This window comes from Aphelocoma coerulescens, chromosome 4A, assembly GCF_041296385.1.
Source record: "Aphelocoma coerulescens isolate FSJ_1873_10779 chromosome 4A, UR_Acoe_1.0, whole genome shotgun sequence".
In the NCBI taxonomy this organism is placed as follows: Eukaryota; Metazoa; Chordata; class Aves; order Passeriformes; family Corvidae; genus Aphelocoma; species Aphelocoma coerulescens.
In genome coordinates this window covers 14,649,980-14,673,075 of record NC_091018.1, presented here as the reverse complement: position 1 = coordinate 14,673,075, position 23,096 = coordinate 14,649,980, and the positions used below count along the sequence as shown (strand labels likewise).

Genomic DNA, 23,096 nt, shown 5'->3' with positions numbered 1-23,096 from the left:
ATAAAGTGCATACAAATCTTACATTTCTTATTCAAGAGAAGCCCTAGAAAGCATTTAGTGTGTAACTGGTTATGTGCTAGGCAGACTTTTCTTGTAAGGTCATGTAGTCTAAAATGTAATGCTGAACATAAGCCCCGTGTAACAGAGCACATCCATCCTCAGTTTGTAAGCACTGGCTATTTCTCTACACGTTGTTTTTTGTGATTGGGTGCTGCATGTGAAATTTCAATAGTTTTCAAGGAAATCTGAAGCCAGAGATCAGCTGAAATATTTTTAGAAATTATTTATTAATGAGGGCTTGGGGTAGTCTGTTTGGAAGCAGACAGATCCTCCCAATTACGTATATGTGGGTCAGAGCTGCAATACAAGGGGAAGGTTCCTTGTTTGCTGGAACAAGTTAGCCCATTATATTTACTTAGGATGTAAAAAATTGAAACCCTAATATCTCATCATTTTGACCTGAGATCACTTTCTCTCGTGGTCCTTAACAGACCCACAAACTGTTTTATGCTGTATTACAATCTTCAGTACATTGTAAATCTTAGCTGCCAGCAAAGGACCCAAAGTATCCGTCACGTGTCATTCAGCAATGAAGCCATTTACCTCAATGAAAAGTTATGAAACTAACCAGTATTTTAAAAGTGCTAATAGTCCTTCTGTATTTTATTGTTACTTCATTCTTAATCCGACCTTCTGGATCCAAAATTCCTATAGTGAACCTATTACATAACCTGTGGCACTCTCAGTAAGGTATTGATTGAAATAGAGCATTGTGGGGTGCTTCTTGCTATCAAAACCACAAAGTTAGAATGTTAAATAAAGTTTCTGCCATATAATTTTCTCAGATGAAAATAATCAAATATTAAATAAGCAGCATTAGAATTAAAAAAAAAAAATAAGAGCTTGAAAATGTTCTCAAATATATAAAATACCCCAAATAATACCTGCATTCAGCAAAACACTAACAAATTGTTAATTACTAATTTGGGCTGATCTTATTGTTCATGTTTTTGTATGCTATATGTAGCTAGCATGTGAAACTAATTGTTGCATAAATGCTTTGTTACTAATATGTTACTAATGTGTATGTCTGTGTTATATTTTAATACAAAAATTTGTGTTTGGTTGTTTTTTGTTCCTTTCTTTTACTGTGGTACTGTTAGTACAGTTGTGTGATTTAAAAAAGGACACACTTCTTGTGTTTCAGTAATCTGGTAGTAAAAGCACTTTGCATCAAAATATATCGATGTGGTACAGATGGAGAGTGAGATTTACTCACGATTTTGGATTTCTGCCAGGCACTGCGGGATGGAAACAAACTAGCACAGATGGAAGAGGCTCCACTTTTTCCTGGAGAATCAATCAAAGTTATCGGTAAGTGTACTACTGAGTGCTGCATTGAATACTATTAAATTGCTAGTTTATTTAAAAACATAATATTATTTCCTTTTGACTTTTGTTATTTAATTTAATGCCACTTTAGATTAACTGATTAGATGTGGATTTCTTTTCTTTGTCTTGTAAATCCAAGTGTTGGCAGGAGAAACCAGATCCAGAGGATGACTTGCTCCATATAGATAATTTCTTTTTTCCTAAGGATTTTTTGTTCCATAGAGGTGTATGTATTGTACTTCTGCTTGGGGGTGCCAAGAATACGTCATAGCTTCAAAATTGTAATAGCAAAAAACATGAAGTTGCAGTAAACTTAGTTTCCAGTTCTTAGAGGGATTTATTTCGCTTTGGCTTGTGACAGTGAGCTCTGCGTTAGTAGTGCAGTACTTCACTAGGAAAGAATACCCACAAATAAAAGTGAAAGTGAAGATATGGGCATAGAACTGAATTACTTGGAGGTTGGGTGCATGTGGATGCTCTGTCTTTGGGATGAGTGTAGGTGCTCTGCACCTCAGGGCAGGGAGCAAAGCTGCCTGCAACTGGGGGTACCTGCAGGGTGTTGGGGACCTGCCTGCCCTTGCTGCAGCCCTGCCCCAGGTGCTGAGGAGCTGCTGAGCAGCACTGGGGCTAAGGAATTTGATTGCTTTCATTGCTGAGATAAAGACAACCCTGCAAGAATAAGCTTTCCTAAAGAGGTCAAGCATCAAAATCTTATGGAGCTGCCAAAATCTTGTGAGTTTCAAATGAAAATAGATTGTTATGGAGTAAATGTCTATAATAGTAAAACAAAGCTTTAATTGATCTGTTTTCCAGCTAAGGATGTTATGTATATCTGTCCATTTATGGGAGCAGTCAGTGGTACGCTCACAGTGACGGACTTCAGAATGTTTATCAAAAGTGTTGAGAGGGTAAGACTTCACTATCTATCTGCCTATTGTTTCAGGTAGGAATGTTGCTGGAGTAGATTTCAAAAAGTGACAAATTCAGTGAAGTGTGATGTTTCACAGCAGTCTACTAAACAGGAATTATTGTTGGTTCTAATGAAACACATATGAATAATACTAATTTATATTTCTTCTAATGTAATAAAATTCATTTGTTTTATATACAAATTTCAGGATCCACCTTTTGTTGTTGATGTTCCCCTTGGAGTTATAAGTAGGGTTGAAAAAATTGGAGTACAGAGCCATGGAGACAATTCATGTGGTATAGAAATAGTTTGCAAGGTAAGGCATGGTAGAGATTTTTTATTATTAAAATATTTCCATTTCATTTTTCTATAAGAGGAATCTGCCAGCCCATGTTCTGTTTTTCTGTCTGATCAGTTCCCTGTATTTGAATCATGCTTCATTTATTTCAATTCCTCTATGGTACTTGCAGTCTTAAACACTTCTGCATTTTGTCTCAAGAGTGAATTCAAAGGAAAAGTGGCTATTTTTATATCAAGCATCTCTAATGACACTCCTAGTTATCTCATATGAATGCTTACAGAACTCTGTTCTCTTGGGGGTAGATGATGTCAGTGACTTCGTGTTCCATATATGCCTTCATTCAGATGTCTTACAATTGCTTTTTCTTTTTTTTAATTTATCACAGAGTAAAACTGTAACTTATTTTTGACAGGATATGAGAAATTTGCGGCTGGCCTATAAACAGGAAGAGCAGAACAGATTGGAGATCTTTGAAAACCTTGTAACACGTGCATTTCCTGTTTCTAATGGACTGGTAAGTCTTAAGATGGAGAGGAGGCTATCACTGTCTCTCCTCTTTTGGGAAAGTGTAGGGGAGGAAATACAAGGGCTTTATAACAAACTTTGAAGTGTTGATTCATAAAATCTGTTGCAGAGCAGGCAGGCCATTCTGACCCTGTGTGCTTTTTGTATTAATTCATCAAACACTGCTGTGTCCTGCTATTGAAGTTAATTTATAAATAACCCTTGAGATCTAGATTTGCCTAATGTTTCTGATTAAAAATATGTATGTATTGACTCTTATTTTCTGCAGTAAGTAATTTAATATAGAAGTTCTGTCTAATACAACAAATAGGTACAATTAATCTTGTTATTAGTTAGCTGCAGAATTCTGTTTTCATTTGCCTGTGTGGGTAAGGAACTGGTCGGGAGTAGGAAACCAATTTTGTCATCTTGGCATTGCCATTGATGTGTTGTGTGATCAGAGGCAAGTAACTAGAACTTTCTGTTTTCTGTCTTGGTTTTGTTAATTTTAAACTCATACTTAATGGAGAAAACTATTTTTAATCCTCTTTCTAGCTCAGTGTTTTCCAGTCTTGACTGAAGGTGTTATGTCTGCTGTTCCAAGAGTTTTATAAGTGTTAGATTTGAAATACTGGAGTGTTCACTGTTTGGAGCTTGTTGTGCATACAACCTGTCAGGCAGTAATTTATGATTTTGTTTTGTTGTCTTTAGCCTCTTTTTGCATTCAGCTATAAAGAAAAGTTTGCAGTTAATGGCTGGAAAGTGTATGATCCAATGGCAGAATATAAGAGGCAGGTAAGTTATAGAAGTACTTGGTGTGGGTTTTTTTCTCCATCTCTCCCAGAGCCATTTAAACAAGGAAAAAATGTAACAGAAAACTCATCATTTTCAGCTCTTGCTACATGGACTGACTGCCTACATCTCATGTTTGGATAATAAAATGCAAGTGGCCTGAGTTTGAGAGCGTTGAGTACCTGCTAAAGTTGATGGAGGTGCAGGTGCTGAGTACTTGAGCGATTTGGTCTAACTTAACATGGTTCTGAAATCCACATTTTTCAAGTGCTGTTTCTACAAAACACAGGCTTTATAAAAAATTGAATTTAAATAAGCAGCATTAAACAGAAGACTGACTGTCGTTTGTAGTTTTAAATCTACAGTTTCCATATGGTTATTTTCCATATCAGTTTAGTAGGAAAGACTTCCATTGGTTTATGATTCAGCATGGATACCTAAGTTTTTAACTTCTTTAAAAGAAAACGTGGGCATGCCTTTTTTTTAAAAGGATGCAGGACATAAAATTTTTCATTGCCCGAAACTCAGATATGTAAAAGTCTAACCTGAAAAATGCTAAACTGTTTTTACTTTCATACAGGGCTTGCCCAATGAGAGCTGGAAAATATCAAAAATTAACAGCACCTATGAGCTTTGTGATACGTACCCTGCTGTTCTTGTTGTGCCAACCAGTGTAAAGGATGATGACCTCTCAAAAGTGGCAGCATTTAGAGCAAAAGGGAGAGTTCCTGTAAGTGAACCTTGTACAAGAGGATATAAGTGCTTCAGAAATTTGTGGCTTACAAGAAATTATTAGTGTTGTTTTAGGCTTTATTTTTTAAATAACAGTGGGATGGCTTCCTTCCTGAGATGGGAGTGGGGGGCAGAGAAAGAAGAATTAGGCTCAATGGGTTTAGAACTGAAGAGAGCAGCTCAAGTGTGAGTTTAATTGCACAATTATTGTGCCATGTAGTAAGTTTTTTGTTTAGAGTTAGCACTTCTAGGCCACAGTGGTATCTGATGCTCTGGCATGTATTAGCTTGATTTGGAGTAGAGTGTGTCATAGCCATAGTGCTTTGCTTGAGATTAGACAAGGTAGCATTAGAACCCCTCTAAATATGGTAGATGGTGTTGGTTATCATGCTTAGCAAGGTAGGGTACAAGTCCATAGCCTTCCACATGGAAGCAGTTTTTCTTCTTCCGCTGCCCTTTTTTTTTTCCAGTTTGAAAGATACAGGCTAAGTTGCTGTTAGAAATAAAAGCTGAGATTTTAGAATCACTCTGTACTCCAACCTCAGATTTGGGATGAGCAGTTAGTGCTAGTGTGCTGTCAATATGCTTTTGCATCGGCCTGTCCTTAAACTTGCATTTGTTGATTTGCCAGGAAATAATGCCAAATAGGCATGTGATTGTCTAGTTGTTCCTTGGCTTGCTGCTTTTATAGTAGTATAGTAAATTAAATAGTTTTCTCTTATTCCAGGTGTTATCCTGGATTCATCCTGAGAGCCAAGCGACAATAACACGATGCAGCCAGCCATCAGTTGGCCCAAATGATAAGCGTTGCAAAGAAGATGAAAAATATTTGCAGACAATAATGGATGCCAATGCTCAGTCACATAAACTTATCATCTTTGATGCCAGGCAGAATAGTGTTGCAGATACAAACAAGGTAGGTTGGTATCATAACTAGCATTAGTTCATTAGCCTTATTACAAGGCTGAAGCTTGAGCCAGATACCAGGATGTGGAGAACCTGATGTTGAAAAGAGCTAAGAAAGGGTCCCTAAAGAGGGCAGGGGAAGGAAGGTAAGTTGCTTGTAGCATTTTGAAAAGGCTGGCAGGAATCAAAGGCAGCATGAAGATATAGCTGAGAAATCATGCAGTAAAGCTCACAGAAGACCAAAGCTTTCATCAGTAATAAGGGGAAGGTATATGGATGGATTATCAAATGTAGCCTGTTCAATTAGAATTTCTTTCACCTAAAAAAACCCCTCTAGTTTTTTTAGAAAAACAAAATCCAAAAATATGTTTTTATTAGGGCTAAAATAATCCGTTCTCTCAGAAAATGCTGAAACTTGAGCAAAATAACTCTCTCTGCCCTATACTGAAGTCCTATACATGTTCTTCTCATTGTCTGTTTTTTACCTTTTGAATGACAGGCTAAAGGTGGAGGATATGAAAGTGAAAGTGCCTACCCAAATGCAGAGCTGGTCTTTCTGGAGATTCATAATATACACGTAATGAGAGAATCCCTGCGGAAACTTAAAGAAATAGTTTATCCTACTATTGATGAGACTCGGTGGCTGTCAAACGTGGACTCCACACATTGGCTGGAATATATAAGGGTAAAATGATTTTGATGTGAAAAATCACTTACTTTTTTAAACCATATTTTTAACTTGCACTTCATAAAATATTGCTAAAATAATGTTGAAACTCAAGCATGTTGCTTTAATCAGGATAATCTTGTGAAAAGGTTTTATTTTTAAATAGTCACTTAGAACACAGTATTTTAAGCATTCCATGATAACTTTGTATTTCCAGTTTTATGTACTGGCAGATAGTTAATTCCCAATAGCACAGTATCGTATGTACTGCTGGACACTGTTTTATTTTCTTGGGAAGGAATGTTTGTGAGCAGTCCAGGGTTATCCCTCTTGTTTGGAAGAATGCCCTGGGAACTTCAGATTATATTTGAGCCACTGCCAAAAGGGCTTGACTGTGAATTCTGCAGTCCTTCTCATCCTTCCCTCCTTCAGTGCAATGTTACTGTTCTTGTGATGGGCACCTACATTTTCATGGGCTGTTTGTAGTCAGTGATCCTATCAGGTTATCATCTGCCCTATTTAACGTAATATTAAAATAAGTCACTACCACACTCAGTTTTACAGTCAGTTTCACTAACCTTTGAAATTATTTTAGAGTAGATTATTTCATTACCACATTCAATCAGCTGTTTATGATTAATGTGGATGGAGTGTAATTTGTTTTATTAGCAGCTGGCTCAAATGTCATGCAAAACACGTTTGGGGTCGTTGATTAGTTTGACTGTCTGTTCAGCAGTGCCAGCTGACAACTGCAGCAGAGCCAGTAGAGGGAGCAAACATGAAATTAAGAGTCATATTTAATGATATTTTGGGAACAGTTTAATTTTCTTCTTTTCTTGAATTTGAGCTATTTGAAACAGTTTTGGGAATCTGAGGTATCTGGAAACTTTTCTTATCACCCTGGCCTTAAATACAGTAGTCTATTGTGTGCCCATGGTCACCTTTCATTGGTGCTGACTGGTGAGGTTACTGGATTAGGCAGTGTCAGGAGTGAACTTTGATACCACTGTCAGACAGGTGACAATAGCACAGCAATTGGAAATTTAATTTAAATTATTTTAAGGAGTTGACACATGTGTGACATTATTCATTAATGTCCCTTACATGCTGCTTCACATTAATGGTACTGACAGCAGAAACTGCAGGCTGATTTCTTAGAAGCTGCCATTATTGTGTTACTGTGTTGATAGTAACTTTCTGAGATTTTTTCCAAGAATTCCTTGCCTTTTGACTTGGCTTGTAATAGCATTAACAATCTACAGCTTTACTCTTAACACATCTGCTGATTTCTGGGCTCAGACCAGTGTGGCTGTGTCCCAGTTTAATGCAATGCATTACTGGAAACTCACCTTCCAACCCCTGGCACCCACAGCGCTTCAGAGATGGTCCAGGAGGGTCTGTGAAGGCACCAGTAACTCTCTGTGTGTGAAGGTAGGAGTAGCAACGTGGGTCACTTGGTGCTTACTGCACACCCAGGATATCTTCTGTCTGAGGGTAGAACTTGCACTATTAACTGTTTTCCAGTTCTTGTTTTCTAAGCCAATCCAGAGCCAGTTATTCATGAGGAGCCCTAACTGAAATACTGTGATGGTTACTAAGTTTTGAAACATCTGTAAAGAATAATAAATTTGTAGAGGAAGCTGTTTTCTAAAGGCTGTTGTCCAAAGTGGAATAAAGTGCTTCACATACTCCACAGATACTTGCTGAACTAATAGTAAATGTGTTTTCTGTCTCCCATTCTCTGCTCATTTCCTGTACCTGTTCTGTTATTCCCAGCCGTTTTCCTTCAGAGGCATCTGTGTTCTCTTTAAAGCAAGCTATTGCGTACCTGTATGTTAAATAGATTTGTTTTCTGCTTTTATTGAAGACCAAACTGTTTTAATATTTAGTGCAGTAGAGATTTCTAACTGAAATAATTGGCAATTAACTAGTTCAGACCACGAACTCTGCTCTCTCATAGGCACTTTTGTATTATTTCTTGATATTTCCACCCTGGCATCCTTCAGTTCTACCATAAAAGATATGCTCAATGAAAGATAGAATCAATGGAAATTGTCTCTAAAACATGGTTCTTGGAATAGGTTTGAAGACTGGTCTTGTGCACAGCTTCTCCAGCAGATGCCAGCTTTCCTACTTCCCAGAAGATGTTTTTGCATGCCTGGGAAGGGAAAGTGCAAATATTTTGCAAGATTACATTTTCTGATGTTGGAATGCAGAACAGGAATTCTTCTGTGGTCCCATTTCTAGTGGTTGGTTTTTTTCCCCCACATATTTTTCAGTGCCATGAGAGGTCATGTTAGAGACAAGTCTTCACAGGAGAGAGTTTATTTAAGTTTCTAAAAAGCTAGAGGATGGCATCAGGGAACAAAATAGGTGTGGTTTTGAGTGGGGAGAAGAGTAACAAATTCACACAGGTGATCTCAGTCCTGTGCCATCTCTGTCCTGTCCTCTCCTGCATTGCTCCCAAATCCAGGCTATTGATGGTCAGCTCAGAAGCTGAATGCAATGTATACTTCATGCACCAACAAATCAGAACAGGCTCCCAGCCAGGGGTTTCTGGGTTTGTTTGGGTTGTGTTTTGATATAGATTAGCTGGATGATTTGTCCCTTTCTCTGAACTCAGTAGTTTCAGTTGAACTGAAAATGGAGCAAGAAAGAGTGATTGATTAATGTGAAATGAGCTTTAAAAACCTCAAACTTTCAGCCTTTGGAATAGATTACAGTATTTGTGTCTTTTCATCATAATACATCAGAATATCAATTAATTTAGAGAAGGGATTCCCAGGTTCATTTGTTATGTGCTGCTGATAATGGAGAGCTGGTAAGAGCTCCGTCCTGGACAACAGAGTGCACGCAGTTTTTGTACCTCTAGGAATATACATACCACCATTTGGAAACCTCTCATTTAAAGCATTCTCATCAGGATGATTATGTAATTAATCTGAAATTTTAGAATGTAATGACTTTAAGAGTATAAAATTATAACTTTTTTTTTTGGTAGAGTTTTGGATAGTATTTAATACTCTTGTTTCTTCATTTTTAAGATGCTTCTTGCTGGAGCAGTACGAATTGCAGATAAAATTGAATCTGGTAAAACCTCTGTAGTGGTGCACTGCAGTGATGGCTGGGATCGAACTGCACAGCTCACTGCACTGGCCATGCTTATGCTGGACAGCTATTACAGAACCATCAAGGGCTTTGAAGTTCTTGTAGAGAAAGAATGGATAAGTTTTGGACATCGATTTGCAATGGTAAGCTGGAAAATTTACTGTGCAGTTTGTCCCCTTCAGGGCTTTTACTTTGAGTAGGACATTTTCTCACAATACTCTGCTGCGTTTTAGTTATTGTCTCTGGTGTGCTTTTAATGGTCTGAGTGTGTCAGAGAATTGTGACCTGTTCATTTTTAACAGGAAACCTCTATTTGACATATAATATAAAGTAAATAAAAATGAAGTGGTTTGAATGCAGTGGAGAGAAAAAGTCATGTGCCTTTTTTATGAGAATGAGGGATTGTAACTTATGTTATGGAGCTTATGAATGGAGAACCAAGAAAAACAATTAAGGTACTAAAGTGTAAAATGGCTGGAATTATTACTCTGATTTAAGGTTGAAGTGTTTATTTAACACATGGGCTAATGGGGAATTAGAATAAATTGTTATGACATTCTGTGGGCTCTGACTCTTAAGATGGTTTAGTAGAAATGGCATGTAGTTATGACAGGTGGAGATGGAATAACCATTTTTTCAGTTCAGTCTTAAATAAATTCCTACCAGTTTCACTCACTGGTAGAAATCAGTGGCTGTGCAGTAGAAGATGGGGAAACAACTGGTAGAGCTTTCCAGCTCTGCTCAAAAGTGAAGGCATGTCCATAAGTGAATATTGGGATGCATTTCTAGTAGTTGAAAAGTGCAAGTTAACATTATGGAAGACTTGCTTGTCTTGTTCACTACTGGAACATATTTAAGAGTTCCTGAGCTTTGCAGTGTTGGGATGGCACTGCAGACACCCCAGACTGAAATGCAGTGTTGGGATGGCACTGCAGACACCCCAGACTGAAATGCAGTGTTGGGATGGCACTGCAGACACACCAGACTGAAATGCAGTGTTGGGATGGCACTGCAGACACACCAGACTGAAATGCAGTGTTGGGATGGCACTGCAGACACCCCAGACTGAAATGCAGTGTGCTCTGACTTCCAGCGAGTGGGACATGGAGATGATGATCATGCGGATGCTGACAGATCTCCCATTTTCCTTCAGTTCATTGACTGCGTTTGGCAAATGACAAAGCAGGTAAGATGCTGAAGAGTGTATTTCTATGAGGTATTAGTCTTTATCTTGGAAACATAATTTGTGTAGGAGAACACATTCCCTTACAGAGCAGTAGCTTGTTTACCTGAAGTTGGTTGCTCTGTGGCTGCACTATGCACACAGAGGGAAATTTCTACTCAAAGTGAGGTAAAAGGAGCTAGAGATTTTGTCTTGAAACCAAAATACCTGCAGGTTTTTTCTGTTTAAAATAGGCTTACAAAGGGTTTGCTGTTTACATAAATAAGAGTTATTGATGAGATAAATGATTTGTGTTGCATGTTCACTGGTGGAGTAGATGTTCATGTGGATTTATATTGTCCTTAAGAAACAGCAAAAATCTGAGCTGATTGTGAACTGAGGTTAGTAGAAAGTTCTTTTATATATGTCTCAGATGTTAACATTTTTATCTTTATGTATACAGGACATCATTTATACCAAACAAGCCTATTCTCTGATAAGTTTTCTTACTTCCATCACTGCTCTTACCTCTAGATCAGGGGAGATCATTGAAATAGTGATCCATCAGATACCAAAATATTCATCTCCTCATTTTTGTTCTGAAATGTTAAGTTATTGAATGGAGTTAGTCTTCATTTTCCTTATTTGTGCCTCCATGAGCAAAACCTCAAGGTTTTTCTGAGCTTTTATATTGCAATTCTTTAATAGGGTAATTGAAATAGGTTGTCCACATGAAGGCTTTATTTCCAAATGATTTAGCAGTTCTTGGTGCGTGACTCCTTTTTTATTTTCTTCCTTCCCCTCTCTCTTTTCTTTTTTCTTCTTTCCTTTTTTTTTCTCCTTGAAGCCTAACATGGATCTGTGCTTTTATGGTAAAAGCTGTTAAACTGAAGGCTGTATAGTATGTGATTTGTTTTGAAGGGAGGAGGGTAACAGTCTGGTTCCATATGATCCTAGCACTCCCAGATCTCTTACCTTGTTCTGAACGTGGTTCTTAAAAACTTACATCATAGTTGCCAAAACTTGTATTCAAAACAGTCATCTTTGGTGCTTTATGAAAGTTCCCTGCTGTTATACTGGGCCCTTGTCCAGGGGGTCTTGTAGACTTTCTCTTTCTGTGTATCTATATTTCAACATTAACGTGCTATTTAGTATGTCTGGAGAAAATAAATGAAAAAATCTGTCCCTCTTTCAGAGGAAAGCTAATAACAATAGCAAAGAGAAGCAGTTCTAAACACCTGGTAGGAACAAAAGTCCTCTGGGGAGATCCTTAACTGAGAGCAGCCTCTTCTATTTTTGTGATCTCCCTTGCTGCCTCCTATTTCTTGCTATAAACAGTTTAGTTCCCTCTAGTTTAAAAAGCAGAAAGGGATGAGGGCAGAGGGGGAATCTGTGAAACATTTTGCCAATACCACATCTGTTCAAAACCTGGATCCAGAAATTGTTCTGAAATTCGTGAACAGCAGTGACATTGAAAAATCATTAATGTTGCACAGGAAAAAAAATAGAAAAAGTTGTTCTTGAACAGTTCTTGCCCACTTATTTTTATTTTTCAGTTGACTTGAACACTTAGAGAATAGATGTGGAGACTGTGATTATCTTGACAGATCACTTGCGCAGATCACTTGCTCATAAAACACTGATAGTTCTGTGCCTTACAGTTCATGCTAAACATATGTGAAACTTTCCAAAGCTCAAATAAGTGTTAATGACCTCAGGAGGGTGTAAGGGCTCTTATTTGGGCATGGGATAAAAGCAAGCAGATAGGCTCTTTTCAGGTCTTAAGAGTTACATTCTTAAAGTAGTCACCTTAAAACAGTGAGAGAATCTCTAACTTCCCACTAAGATACAAATTTCCTGATAGCTTCAGACAATGAAATTTAGTCCTTGACAGCCTAATATTTTCCCTTGGGTTTATGGTCTTCATGACACACAAATATAATAACAGAGAACTTGAGAGAAGTACATTGACATCAGATTTTAATAAAAAAAACATATGGTGAACTGATTTCCCTCCTCTGTTAGTAAATTCTGGTGATACTGAGTAGCAGATGTCAAATTGGAAAGACCACATGTGAGCTGATGAAATACTGATGCCTGGTTAAAATGAAACAGAACTGTAAAATTTGCATGTAGCACTGCAGTTTAACTTCCTACCTTTCATGCACAGAACCCTCACAGGAGGAAGGTCTGTTTAAAGTCAGCAGAAAGTTTCATCCTGTTTGTTACTTGGTGTCAGCTGTTGCTGGAGGTGCATTTTTCACTGCATTCAGCAGTGCGCTGTTCCTCTGTCTAGGGTTCAGTAAACCATTATTGTCCATTGCACAGTTGTTCTGCCAAGTGTTTCAATGTTAAATGTTACTGTAGTACAGAATGAGTTCATTGATTAAAAAGCGAGTGTATTTTGAATGTCTCTGAATCACATGCCATTTGTCATCATCAGACTTAAACAAGATAATTTCTTTTTTTAAATGCTGCTTTAAAAAACCCCCAACAGCTCCAGCAGCAACAAGTGGGAGATTTTAATGACCCGTGTGTTTTCTCACAATTAGTGGATTTGACAAGAAGTAAATTTTCATTTGGGGAATTTTTCCACCTGAATCTTCAAGCAGACGCTAATAGGCTGGGAACTACAGAGGAAGGCATTTTTAGGTCAGTGATTTTTCAGCAGCAGTAATAGAAGCTTTACAGTCTTGATACATCAGCTCCAACAGTACAACTGTTGTATCCAAAGACAGGGTTTCAATAAAGTGCTATCACTTATTAATAAACTAGTTGGAGTGCAACCACTGATGTATGGAATTTTGAATATGCTTCACTAGATTAGAATAGTGGCCATGTCAGCATCCTTCTGATTAGTATGGACCTGTCACAACACACAACCCTGATGTGACAAGGCTCATTAAATGCTTTCAGTTAAAGAGAGTCCCTTTAGGAGATGCTTTGTCTTCAAAGTTTTTTCCAAATATCATTTTGATGCTTTGCAAATTATTTTTGCTCTCTGTATCTGGTTGCTGCTTTGAGCTGGACAGCAGGCTGAGGTCAGAGACCCACTGAATTTTCTCCTGACTTGGTTCAGCATACCTGCTTGTCAAGATCTGTTCATACTTCCTTAAAGTAATAGCTGTGTTTTTAACATCACTGTTTTGTAATTAAGTTTTGGCACGATTTCCTAGAGAGAAGGAAGTTCAAAAGTACTAACTTATGAACATGACCGAAAAAGAGATTTTGATAATCTTAATTTCCTCTATGCCTTATGAAAAGAAATGGTGAGAAGGTTGAAAACAACCCTTGATTTGTGAGAGAAGCCCCAGTGTGAGCACACTGCACTGGTGAACAGTGCACAGTCTGTAGCAGAGTAATAAGAAGGTTCCCATTCATTTTCTGTTTCATGATGCTGATAATCTCCTTACTCAAAATTTTCAGTCAAAAGTTGGTATATATTAGCTTGAGAAGTCTTGGAAAGAGAATGTTTTTACAATGTTTGACTTAGCTCAATATTCTTTTTATAGAACATTGTTTAAAACTTAGATCTTTCTGGATTTAATACAAGCACACCCATTGTGTGTTATTCAGCTCTTTACTTTCAACATGAATAAACATTTGCCCTTCATAAATCACAGCTGACACTGAAGAGGAATTTCTGGATCAGCTAGTTCACCCACAGTCCCAATTGCTGTGTTACTCCTCCTAACTACAGGAGTCATCTTTATTTTAAGTAGCTCTTGAATACACCAAAGTATTCAGTGTTCTTTAGTGGCACAAAGCAGAAACCAGTCCTCCGCCTTCTACATATGTGAAATACTCGCTTAAGATTTCTCCACATGACAGGAAATTCTGCCTTATAAATCTAAAACTTTGCAGTTTAGACCTCTGTGAATATGTATGCTTTCAGAGGGAGTGCACAAAGTTTGTTTCATTTGTCCTGAATATTATTCTCTTATAACATGCTCTTTATTGTTAATGAGAGAAATGCTTCCTTAAGTCTTCTCAATTTTTTATTCTTCTAAATGTGTGTCATTCCATGTCTGTATTTGCTACCCTTGTCGTACTGAACACAAAGTTATTTTGACACATCAAGTAGTTGCCATGTGTAGTTCTACTGTGGTATTTGACTGAAGAAGGACTTTTTCCATCTGAATGGGCAGCAGCCCTTGGAGTTTGCAGTAATTTCTTCCTTTATGGATTTTTAGAGCACTACAGATTAGGAAAAACATTTTCAGATTTCTGACTGATTTTCTTAGAATATATCAGGTAACCTCTGCTTGTGAACAAAATACCTAATGGTCCTCAGGGGAATAACAGTTCTTTCATTTCAGATGTACAGGATTGACTTTCCCATACAGAAGAAGAGGGATTAAAGGCTTATTGTATATAGCTGATGGTAAACTCAGGGGGTGTAATAGAGAAAAGTAACTTCGTTGAGTAGAAAGTGAAAGAAAAAATTTTAATATATGTTAAGCACAATGTATGTGCAGTAGTCTTTATTATTCAATTCCTTGCATGTTGAAATAGGAACTAAAACTCTTAAATGCCATTATCTTATTTTTTTTCTTTTTTTTTCCCCAAATGTTTTCTTGTCCCATAATAAGATATAAAGTGTATGTTTAAGAGGGTTCAGGGTAGAGCAAAATACTGTTAGAGCTTCTTAAAGTGGATTGCTTTGTATCACCAGTTTCACATCAGCTAATGTTTGTATTCTGGTATACTTGGATAATGAATGTAAAGTATAGCTCTGAGAAGTATTGGTAAAGAAGTACGTAGGTGAAATGTATTATTGAAGTGGGAGTTACTGAAATTGCTGAGTTTTCTTGAAAATAATCTCTAAATAGGAAAAAAAATCTTACCTGAATTATTTGGTTATTTCCTATGTCTGACTTTCTTCCTTTCTACTCTGCTTAAAACAAAGTTCAAAGTAATTTTACCTTTTTTTTTTAATATCAGTTTCCTGCAGCCTTTGAATTCAACGAGCTATTTCTGATCACCATTCTGGATCACCTTTACAGTTGTCTCTTTGGGACTTTCTTATGCAACTGTGAAAAAGAGAGATTAAAAGAGGTAAATAACTTGTATAAAGCACATTCTTGGTTTTCTGATTTTATATGAAAATGCTTAGAAAATGACCTAAGAACACTTGAGCTGTGTTTTTGGATATTTTTGTCACATAGTCTTAAAAAACAATGCAGACATTACATTTCATGGTATGAGAAATATATACTGAGTGCCCTGCTGTTATGTGAGGTGGTACTTAGGTGTCTTTAGTTGTCATCTGTTTAAGGGGTTGAGGATTTTAGTAAGTCCTCTTGTAGGTGTTTTTAGCCAAAATACAATATTTTAAATAATACTAATTATCAAAGTATGTTAGCATTTCTGTCACTATTTCCAGAGGAGCGCCTATGGATGACTTGGCAGGTAACTATGGGATATAACTGGATGGAACTTGTGGTTGAGGACTACAGAAATTTAAATTAACTAAATGAATGAAGTTAGAACTCAATGAAATATGTGTTTGTGAAAAAAAAAAAATTAAAGTTTGTTAATATTCCAAGTACACTTTTGCTTACTTTTGGCTTTGTTGTTTTTACTACCTCATATTTTTAGAGCAAGTTACAATTCCTTGTGATATTTAGTTTTGCTTTTTTTTTTGGTTTGTCTCTACTACTTCTGTAGGGGAAAAGTTGCATGTAAATACCACAAGATGGAGCTGAATAACATATTCTCAGCAAATGCAGGGTTTCCAGACAGCTTTCCTTCATAAATAAATAGTCAGATACAATTCTCAATAAAAAAAATGCAATTTAAGACACAATGGTAGTAGAAACACATGCTTTACAGAAGGAGTTTAAAATTGCAAAATGAATCTGATGTAACTTCAGATTTCCAGTCTTTGATCTAACCATTATTGTGCTGATTAAATTTAGAATAATGCAACTTTCAGAAGTGCAAGTAAAGGTACAAATAGTCAATTTAAAGCATAATATAAATTATTTGTTAGGAGAAAATAGTATGAGTGGGAAAATTGAATAATTATTTTTCACAGATGCTGTTTTGGATCATCCAAATTCTATATCTTTTCACTGATATTCTTGTTAAAGCTAATTTTTTTAGTTTAGTTGGTCAGTGTGTAACCACATATTTAAGTAGCTGTATATATTGCTGTAAATTATGAGCAGTACAGGTTGCTTTTGCTCAACTAGACCTTAGTGTCTCTGAAAATAATATGCCTAAATCTCCTTTTTCCATTAGCCTTGGACCAAAACAAGTGTTCAGATGTTTTGCTAAATTTTTAAGGCTGTTTAATGATCAGCTATCAGAAGTGTTCTCAGACTGCATGTAATTTTCTAGCAGATAAGGTAAATTTCACAGACAGAATTAGTGATATGTAGATATTAGCATCATAATTTAAGATTTTGCAGTCCGTGTCATCAATTATTTTAACTTTTTTTTTCAATCAGGAGGTGAGCACAAAGACTATATCTCTGTGGTCCTACATAAACAGCCAGTTAGAGGAGTTCACAAATCCCTTCTATGTAAACTATGAAAACCACGTGCTGTATCCTGTTGCCAGTCTGAACCATTTGGAGCTCTGGGTGAGCTACTACGTCAGGTGGAACCCGAGGATGCGGCCTCAGGTAAGAGCTTTCACATGTCTTCAGTGCTTTGGTGAAGGTCACAGAGATTAAGAGAAATTACTATTTTTCGTAGTGTCAAATGCAGCCTTTAATTCAAAAGTGCTCATCTGTTGCAAATATTTCAGCTGTCAGGGGAAAAGGTGTTTGTCTTGAAGATGATGCAGGATGTGTTCAAACTTGGAAAAAGGATGTTTTCCTTAAAGTCACCTGCAGACTAGGGAGTTACAGTATCACTGTATTGGTTTGTAAAGATTCACGGTCTTTTTTTGTCAGAAGATTACTTTTATAACACCTTTGTAATACTTTGTAACACTGTTTAATACTTTTATTGCCTTAACCTTCTCGTAGTTTTGTGTACCTTTGTTTTTGATCATGTTTTGCCCTTTACCAACACTGACATAAAATATAGCAGCAGTTTCTGAAAGAACTGGACTATACCAACTCATTTTGCAGGCTCTCCAAACGAAGCATTGCGTGGATGCTTGTTATCAATTGACTTTTATAGTTTTAAGCTGGCATACTAAAGATTAAACACTCCCCATACATGCTCCTTGATTCATCCAGTATTTGTTCTTATAAGTAATGTCTGCTATTGAGATAAATCTCTAAATCTCATCAGACAAATGTTCCATATGCTCTCATGCTTAGAAGTCTGAAGAAGGAACATTCAGACTGTGTCACAACCATAATATATCTGAGTGTGCTACACCATCTCTTTATTAAGGTAACATTCCAAGGTACCCCTAAGCATATTATGATAAATTACCTGTATTAAGTGATTGCTCAAAAGCTGCTTTCATCTTCTAGCAGTTAGAATGAGATGCAGGTTTCAGATTTATTAGACATCCACAAGTCAGAGGCTGTAGTAAAAGATGGTGTTCCAAGGTAAGTTTCAAGGACACTACACTGGTAGAAGTCCAGGTATCTGAAAAAATATTTTCTAAGGTCCTGGGAAAGTCTGGATTGCTTGTTTCCCTCACTGAGGTGTTTCCTCTGAGCTGCTTTGTTTCTCTTGTACTTTGAAAGATGGTGTATTTTAAGTTAAATACTTTTCAAGGGAAATTGTCAGCTGCTTTTTAGCAAAATAAAATCTTTCCTTTAGCCTGTTTGGTGAATATCATTTGGGTGGGTTTTGCACTGCCTGCAGTAGTGTCAGTTTATGACTTGTATTTGATTGAGATCTCCAGGCCCTGAGAGCAAGCAGGCTTTGTGAACCACATGAAAGCCAGTCCTGGTCTAAACGAGGGGAGGGTGGGGAAGAGATGACATAATGAGGAAATACCAGAGCTGTCATCAGTGAAAGCTCTGCTCACTGCCTCTCTGTCGCAGAGTGCTCTGCCTGCTTCTCTGGGAGATGCTCCTCAGTCACTCTGGCACGTGAGGCTCATTCACTGTCTGAGAGCAGGTCCCTCCATCAGCAGCTGAAGGGATCAGAATGTGATGGTCCTGGTAACTGCCTTAACTTTACTGCCACCTGCTTTTCTCAAAGGACTTTAAAAAGTGTTTCAACTTTTAGTTCTACCACGTAAGTTTTGTCTTGTGGAGATACATCATCCCTTTCCTCTTGTCTCTGGCCTGAATTTATGTGATATTTATGACCAACTTTTGGGAGTGTTTCACATCTACTTGGATAAATTAGCAGCAGAAATTACTATTTTTGTTTCAGAAGTGCATTCGCCAGTCTACTTATGAAAGCACAAACTTGTACAAGCAAATAAATAAATAGTTTCTGCAGTCACAATATACTAGGTTTGCTTTCCTCTGTGTTTGCATTATCTGTTGTCACACCCTGTTAACCAATTCAGTAACATTCAGACCCATTCAGTGACAGAAAAAAAGACAGTGACCCTTGTGATACCCAGCAGGGCTTCACTTATCTTCAGTGAAAAAAATTCTTAATCAGTGGATTTATTAAAATAATGGACATCCCTGCCTAATGATAAAAGGTGGTTTTGTTTAATATCTTTTAATGTGTGCTCTCAATTTTCAACTAAATATAAGAGAAAATTAAATATTTAACGTGAATAAGTTCTCTGATGATTAGTTCAAGGCAACCTTGTGCTGCTTTATCAGCTGCAAAAACATCTTCAGAAATCTAGAACATGTTTATTGTTTTCGAGGAGCTCACCAAAAAGGAGAAAAAGCCCAATAGGTGAATTTAAGGGAGGATGAATAATAGTACTTTTAATATAATCAGAAGGGCTCTTTGGTACCTGTTTCCAACCAATTTTGTGTTATGGGAGAGAAATCTCAAGAGCAGAAGGGCAGATTTTGGTTGGAGGTAGTGTTTTAGGTTTTTCGCATTTCAGCTTGATTAGTGAGCTTGATTTTTAAATGGACTGAGAGAAGTTGATCTCTGCACTTCATTGCCTTTTCTATTGGACATGAGCATATATGACCTATAAATTTTTTTTAATTTGAAAATTACTGAATGTTAACTTGATATAACCATTTGTTTTTGTATTATTGTATGCTGTCTTAAAATACCTGTCTCAAACTTCTCTTGGTGTGGTACGGTCTGAGCATGTTCTTCATTGCTCTAGGACATACAGAGTTCAGTACTATCCTTATGTTCTGTAAAGATTGCTTAGAATGATATATCTTCAGTTCTGCCTAAGCTTTGTGGAAGCCTGAGGTGGTGGTTTTGATAGTGTTTATTTGCCTCAAGAGCCCTATTTGTTTTGTATTGCAATAGGTCCTGTGCACTTAAGGACACGCAGCCTCTTTCCGTAGGGTTCAAAGCTCAGGAGTCTGACAAGTGACCACTCTGCAAAATTCTAGGTTAAATGTGGGCATCTCTTGTTGCTAAATTGTGCTTCAACAAGGTCATTCTAATTCTCAAGTGAAATAAAACGTTCTTTGGTTTGAGTTTGGAGGTGTTACATCATTATTGACTTCTTGTCCCAAGAAAATTACATAGATTTAAGTTCTATCTTATTTGAGTTCATTGACTGAGAAAACCTTTTTCAGATTTGCCCTTTCTTTGAGTTGGAAAAATGTGTGTTTGTATGTGGCATGTGGAAGAGAAGCTCTTCCATTCTCTCCTGCAGAGGTGTGGGCTCTGTGGGTATGTGCTCCTGGCCTTACAGATGACCCTACTAGTCTGGAGTACATTAGATAATATGATGCTTTTGAATTTTTTCAGCTGATAGATATTTTTCCCTTTTCTAGATAGTCATTTTGTCCTCTTCTTGATACTGGTTTGAGTTCTGGCTGCCAGATGTCATTAGTATCTCTTTGGGCAACTCTGGAAGGTGGGGAGAACACAACAATCATGTTCTTGAATATGATCTCTGCAGGGACAGTATTTTTGAACCAACATACCCTATCATTCATATATGCAGACCATGAGTAAAAGTTCTGGTCCTTTCAATCCAAGCTGTGAGAGGCAAGGCAAGGAAAATAATGCATTTTAGTCACCAAATTTTGCACAGTCTATTAGGATATGTTTAGTTCTTTTTATGCTTTCTTGGAAATGATGTTTTAACCCTTGGAGGACCAGGGCTTAGTTTAATTTTCATTGTATGTGGGGTTTTTTTTTATTTTTCTATGCCTGGTAATTTTTCTTCAAGCTCTGTTCTGTAAATTTGGCCACAGTGTTAGTGTTAATACCATAGAAATCCCTGTAATTTTTCAAATTCATTCTTTCCTTCATGTGTGTGGACTGTCATCCAGAGTAAAAGACTAGCATAATCTATAACCTAGAAATTCAATTCAGCTACTGGAGTGGGATCATGTGCTAAAGGCAATCCCAAAACTTCTGTGGAAGAGCCAGGGAATTTCTGTTGGCAGGTTAGCAGCTCACTTAAAGATGTGAAAGGGAAGGGTAGGAATAAGTAAAGCTGTTTGTTCAGTATATACAGAAATAACTGTAAAGTATGTAAATAAAAGCAGCTTACAGTTGCTGCTTGTATTTGCTGCTATTGCAGAAGGATTTGATGTGTTGAACAATTGAGCAATCAGATGTTAGCTGAGCTTCAGTGTCCATAAACACAAAATATCGTATAGTGAAAACAACAAATAAGATCCTGAGTGTCACTGGGAAAATTGCTGACAATAAACTGGAAAACATAATTACTGAAAGGGTTTATCCTGCATGTAACAGGATAATGTGTAACTTCCTGCATATAACTTGCTGCCTGGCACGTGGAGTGTTCATGTATTTATCCCTACCTTCAATCTCACTGCCTAGTGTTTTCCTCTCTGAGCAAGTTGACATTGGTTATGATGTTTTTGAAAGTCCACACATTTGATTTACCACCATTTTGTGGCAGGACAGGGCTATCATATGGCTCTGGAACTGCTTGGCATTGCTGATTCTGAGTCCCTCTGTTTGAATGAAAGAGTGAGGCAGGAGATGTCAGGAGAAGGAACTGCCTTGTGGGTTGGACAGCTGAGTGTTACCTTAGCGAAGGAGATTCCATCCCTGCAGTTAATAAAGGGTTTCTTGTGAGATGAGGCAGGTTTCAGCCAGTACCTGTGTACTGGTTTGGCCAAATTTAGAAATATATCCTCTGAGAGGAGGCAGGTCACAGACCACCCCCTTCCCCACCAGGTTCGGGAAAAAATAAATGTTCCTCAAAGGAAAGTGAAAGAGATAAAAACTATTTATTTAACAAACACACGAGAAAAGGAAAATAATGCTAAATAATAAAATCTCTCGCTGTGGAGAAAAAACCTGGGAAAGTGTTAAGAGTCCTCTCTTTGGTCTCCTTGGAGCTGGGGCTTGGCCCAGGGCCAGGCCCTCTGTGCCCGGTGGAAAGTCCTCCCGATGTGCTCTGATATTGAAGTACTCCAGTAGAAAAGGGAGAAAATCTGAAATTCCAGGAAAGGAAAAGCAAAGTTCAACACTCAGTCTCTCTCCAGAGAAAAAGAAGCTGAACAACTGGCCGAAAGCTGACTGGGAAGCCGCAAGCCGGGTGCCTCCTCCCTCCCCTGCCACAGCTGGAAGAAAACCTGCTATCTGTGTATGACCTTGAACAAGCTGCAAACTGCTTTGAGAAAGTTTTGCTCAGTTTTTCCTTCCCCCTCTCAGGCTCAGTTTAAAGGCATAAAAAGGCACAAAAATTAACTTCTGGGCATAGGGCAGTGATATGGGATACACATCCTAAAGTCACCCCAAGACAACCTGGTAGCTTTCTCTCTAGTTGAGTGTCAAGATTTCCAGAGTCTGATTTATCACAGATAACTTTCATCTACAGATAAGAGTCTCAGTATTCAATCAGTATGGAATAAAATAGAGACTAACTGCTTATCCTGGATGCTAAAAGAAACCGTAGTTACCTAAGAAAAATAAATTGTTATCCTGTAATGAGCATCAGAACAGGCACAGAATGGGAGAAGCTAGTACCCTGCAAATAATCTTCATTTTTGAGAGTTTCTAACACATTTCTAACACATCTAACTCAATTTCTGTCATGTCTCAGATGTCTAAATCTAAATGGGCTGTAGGTTTTAACAAGCAATGGCTGTAGGTTTTAGCAATCAGCTTGTAGCATGTGCAGTTTCCTGAGTCTGGAAATCTATCAGTTCCAGTTCCCACCTGGTAGGATTCATAATTTCTGTTTGCTAGTCCTTGCTTTTCTGGAAGGCCAGGGGTTTTTGCTTAGTTTCTCAGGAGCACACCTCTACAAGAAGTGTGGAAGTATTGACTATTATTGAAAACTGCTGTCTTTGTCATTTGAGATTGCCTTTTGCTACAAGTATCCTGTTAACTAGGCTGTCAGAGTTCCAGTTTTTCACAGAGAGAAACGAAAAGCTCAAGTGAAAGATACTGTTGTCTTTCCAATGCACAGAGTAGGTTTTTGGAAAACTGACAGTCTTACGTCAAGCAATGAATTTAAAATAACCATTTTCTTCTGCAGCCTTTCTTCCCTGTTGCTAAAATAGATAAAGTGTGCTCACTGAACAAGACAAAATGCATTCACTGTTGAACAATTTTCATGTGAATGACTGTCCTTGAGCTGGTACAGTAACACACAGTAGATATC

At 37.5% G+C, this 23,096-nt stretch overlaps 1 protein-coding gene across 4 annotated transcripts in view; it reads left to right on the top strand.

The window, feature by feature from the left end:
• The window catches only part of MTMR1 (myotubularin related protein 1), a 39,880-nt gene that overhangs the window by 7,851 nt on the left and 8,933 nt on the right, over positions 1-23,096 (top strand). For all 4 annotated transcript variants that reach the window (XM_069015434.1, XM_069015435.1, XM_069015433.1 and 1 more), the window contains 12 exons: positions 1,299-1,374; positions 2,206-2,300; positions 2,511-2,618; positions 3,016-3,117; positions 3,819-3,902; positions 4,480-4,629; positions 5,359-5,547; positions 6,037-6,222; positions 9,249-9,455; positions 10,406-10,498; positions 15,419-15,532; positions 16,930-17,106. In XM_069015434.1, coding sequence (XP_068871535.1) covers positions 1,329-1,374; positions 2,206-2,300; positions 2,511-2,618; positions 3,016-3,117; positions 3,819-3,902; positions 4,480-4,629; positions 5,359-5,547; positions 6,037-6,222; positions 9,249-9,455; positions 10,406-10,498; positions 15,419-15,532; positions 16,930-17,106 — 1,551 coding nt within the window. In that variant the 5' untranslated portion in view covers positions 1,299-1,328. The remainder of the gene's footprint in view (positions 1-1,298; positions 1,375-2,205; positions 2,301-2,510; positions 2,619-3,015; positions 3,118-3,818; positions 3,903-4,479; positions 4,630-5,358; positions 5,548-6,036; positions 6,223-9,248; positions 9,456-10,405; positions 10,499-15,418; positions 15,533-16,929; positions 17,107-23,096) is intronic.